General features: G+C 36.4%; 1 protein-coding gene across 1 annotated transcript; it reads right to left on the reverse strand.

Annotated features, from left to right (window-relative positions):
* Nucleotides 1-1,073: 1,073 nt before the first annotated feature.
* On the reverse strand, nt 1,074-3,232 carry LOC133336263 (fibroblast growth factor receptor homolog 1-like). Its single transcript, XM_061544546.1, has one exon. It carries the CDS (start codon nt 3,230-3,232, stop codon nt 1,082-1,084), a length of 2,151 nt encoding a protein of 716 aa, XP_061400530.1. The 3' UTR covers nt 1,074-1,081.
* Nucleotides 3,233-3,462: the final 230 nt, after the last annotated feature.

Genomic DNA, 3,462 nt, shown 5'->3' on the forward strand with positions numbered 1-3,462 from the left:
GATTCGAAAAAATATTATCTTATTTTTCAAAGTGGCGACCAATAAATGATTTTATATTTTTGAAAATATAAATATTATTAGTTTTTTTAATATTTGGAATATTTGCAAATGTGGCGCCCAATTAATAGTCTGGGATAATTATTACTTTTGTTTGAAATTAGGTGTTCAGTGAAATATTACCATTTGTTATTACTATTTTCAAGAAAATTGTTGTTGCTGTTGACCTGTGTTGATTTCAAAATAATAATATTGGAATTTACAATTTTGTCGTTTTCTATATTAGTTTTGTAATTTTACATATTTACATTGTTTTGTGTGAAAATGAGTTCAATATATTTTTGTGTGTGTGTGTGCAAAGAATATAAAAAATCTTGTAAAAAGACTAGATTTTATAAAAAAAAAATAATAATAATGAAAATTTTGTAAAGATTTCATTGAAATCTATTTTAGATGGATATTGAGTCGGTAACACTGAAAGAAATTTGAATTTTGTTGAAAATTAAAAAAATCGTTAAATGGGAATTCGGATACTTTGACTACACAATTTGAATCTGTTGATGTGTTTGAAGGGTTTGCGTGCACAAAATAAAAAGAGGAAATTTTCGAAAAATTATATAAAATTTTCAGAATTTTTCAAGTCATTATCAGGTTACTTGTACGCACCATCACCACCGCCTTATATGTTAGAGGTTTCGGATTTTAAAATGGGTTTATTATTAGAAAATATATTTTAGAACTACTTGTCACTGTTCGATTTTCTTTAAAAAATGTTGAATTATTTTTTAAAATATTCAAATTTCTTTCAGTATAGTTTTTTTTATTTTGTAAAATTTAAATAAAAAATATCATTTTAAAATCTAAAAATAAAAATATATTTCTTAATTTATAAAAAAAAATATTTAACAATTATGAGTATTTACATAAATATTGGGTATACATATAAAAAAACAACCATAAGTATATATAAGAATACAAAATATATATAAAAACAATAATATAGGTTACCTTAAATCTAAAATCTCACCCTTTTTTGCCTGGCATGGAAAGGCCTAGTAGCTACCATTCTCTCTCTCCTTGCTTCTCATTTATAATGATAACGCATGGATTCGGCATCCGATTCTTCCTCATCACTTGATGAGGGTGGTGTCTCTAAATTCGCCACCGCCACATCCAGATAATCTTCATTACTCAGCAGCAGTTTATCCAGATTTTCCACAATTTCGGAAAATGTTGGCCTAGCATTGCCATCGAAATGCCAACATTGACGCATTAGCATATAAATATTCAGCGAACATTTGGCTGGTTTTTCCATACGCTGACCAGACATAAGGTAGGAGTACAATTCTTCCGCGGACATAATTGTGGGATATGGTTGGGCGCCAAATGTCATAATTTCCCATAGCAATATGCCATAAGACCATACATCACTCTGAGAATCATAGAATTTCTCTTGCAATGATTCGGGTGCCATCCATTTTATTGGTAAACGTCCATTAGTATTTTTACGATAATAATCGGTATCTTGAATATCACGGGCCAAGCCGAAATCAGCAATTTTCATAACATAATCATCGGACACGAGAACATTACGTGCCGCCAAATCACGATGTATACAACGTCGTGAAGCCAAATATTCCATGCCGCGGGCAATTTGAAAAGCGAAGGAGATTAAATGCTTCTCGGTCAGATGATGTTCTGGTGGTGTTAGATTTCCTTCCTTATCGTAATCCTTAATGGGACGATTTTTATTGAGGAAATCTTTTAAATTACCATGCGGTGCAAATTCCACAATAACATAAAGGGGACCATTTTGTGAACAACATCCTAGCAGATTGATAATGTTGATATGTTTTCCAATGATTTTCATGACTTCCATTTCCCGCACCAAACTGGCAATATCATCATCGGTGTGTCCTTCCTTAACCATTTTGACGGCAACAATGGAATTATTTACCTCAGCCATAACCACACGACCAAATGCACCCTCACCCAAAGTGGCGCCCAATATCAAGGTGTTACGTGGTATCTCCCAATTGGAATCCAGCGGAAATTCATATTCATTAAATGGTGCCGGTTCGGAATTGGAGCTTTGCAAAACTGTGGTCCGTTGTTTTTCAATTTTTACCACTGGCATTATCATGGCATCCATGGAACCTGAGGAATCTCCCGAGGCTGGTTTGTAAACAATAACCTTCTTCGTCCATTGGTGTACAGTTTCAATGCGTTGTTTCAGCAGCTTTTCATGTTTCATTTTACGCCAGACATAGTAGATAAATATGGCAAGGAGTAATAACATCAGTAGTATAACTGTGGCCACTACCACCTCCCACAGAGTTTGGGAACGTATAACTTTGGTGACCTTGGTCTCCATTGGATCAAGTACCCGCAAGTAGGCCATACTCATTGATTTGCCCAAACTGTTGATTTCCATACAGGTATACCAGCCCTCCTGATCCTCGGTGACATTTTCAAATCTCAAGACATCATCGCCCTCCACCACGGTGGTATTCGGTGAACATGCCGTTGCATTGCACGGTGTAAAGGTCCAACTTTTGACACTGAATAAATCCGATAGAAATTTACAATCCATTTTACCGCTTTCATTGATGAACAAGGTGAGATTCTGGGGAGCCTCCAAACTGATGGGCTTGTGGTTGACACGATCACTGATATGCAACTTCGTGGTGTGATTAATACAACCCAAAGGATTGCACACTTTGCAGGTGTAGTAACCCGAATCGGTTGGCACCAAATCTTCCATGGTTATGGACCATTTAGTTTTCTTAACACGACCCATGTTGCGGGCAATCTTGGTGCCATTCAACAGCCAGGTGATATTAGGTTCCGGTTTACCCACCGCGGGGCAGGCAAGTTGTATGAAGCTACCCGAAGGTTTGGGGAAAATATTCCTTAGATTTTTGGGATTTTTAAAGCGGGGCATAAAGTCACCCTTTTCATTGGGCGCATCAGGTTCTGTATCCGCACCACCTCCACCGCCGCCTCCATCATCATCATCGTTGTTGTTATTTGTATTCCTATTATCCCGCATTGAATCACTACGTTTTTGTATATCCATATTGGGTGAGGCATAGCCATAATCATCATAATCCATAGCTTCAGTTTGATAATTCCGCCTGGCCATAGCTTCCACGGATTGTATATGCAGGGCAAAGAATGTTATTAGCAGCGTCAGACCAAAGAATACAAATCTTGGTGTTGTGAAAAATTTCATTGTTTTTTGGTGTTGTTGTTGTTGGTTTCTGCTTTTCACGTCGGCGACGACGATACTGTGACACTTTGTTGTTAATGCCATGATAGGCGACTACTGAATGTTTGCCGTTTCGTCGTTTTGTAAATTATTTCGGTTGTTGAACAGGAGGAGATTTTGTTCACCCTCCTGTGGTGTTATTTTTAACAGGGAAGTTTCACTCAAATGGCAAATGCAATGAGAGAGAAGATACA

The sequence above is a fragment of the Musca vetustissima genome, unplaced genomic scaffold (genome assembly GCF_032173495.1).
Source record: "Musca vetustissima isolate MV318-11 ecotype Yass unplaced genomic scaffold, APGP_CSIRO_Mvet_v1 utg33051, whole genome shotgun sequence".
Classification (NCBI taxonomy): domain Eukaryota; kingdom Metazoa; phylum Arthropoda; class Insecta; order Diptera; family Muscidae; genus Musca; species Musca vetustissima.

Coding starts and splice junctions, on each gene's coding strand:
- LOC133336263 (XM_061544546.1), bottom strand. CDS start 3,232: ATGAAATTTTTCACAACACCAAGATTTGTATTCTTTGGTCTGACGCTG.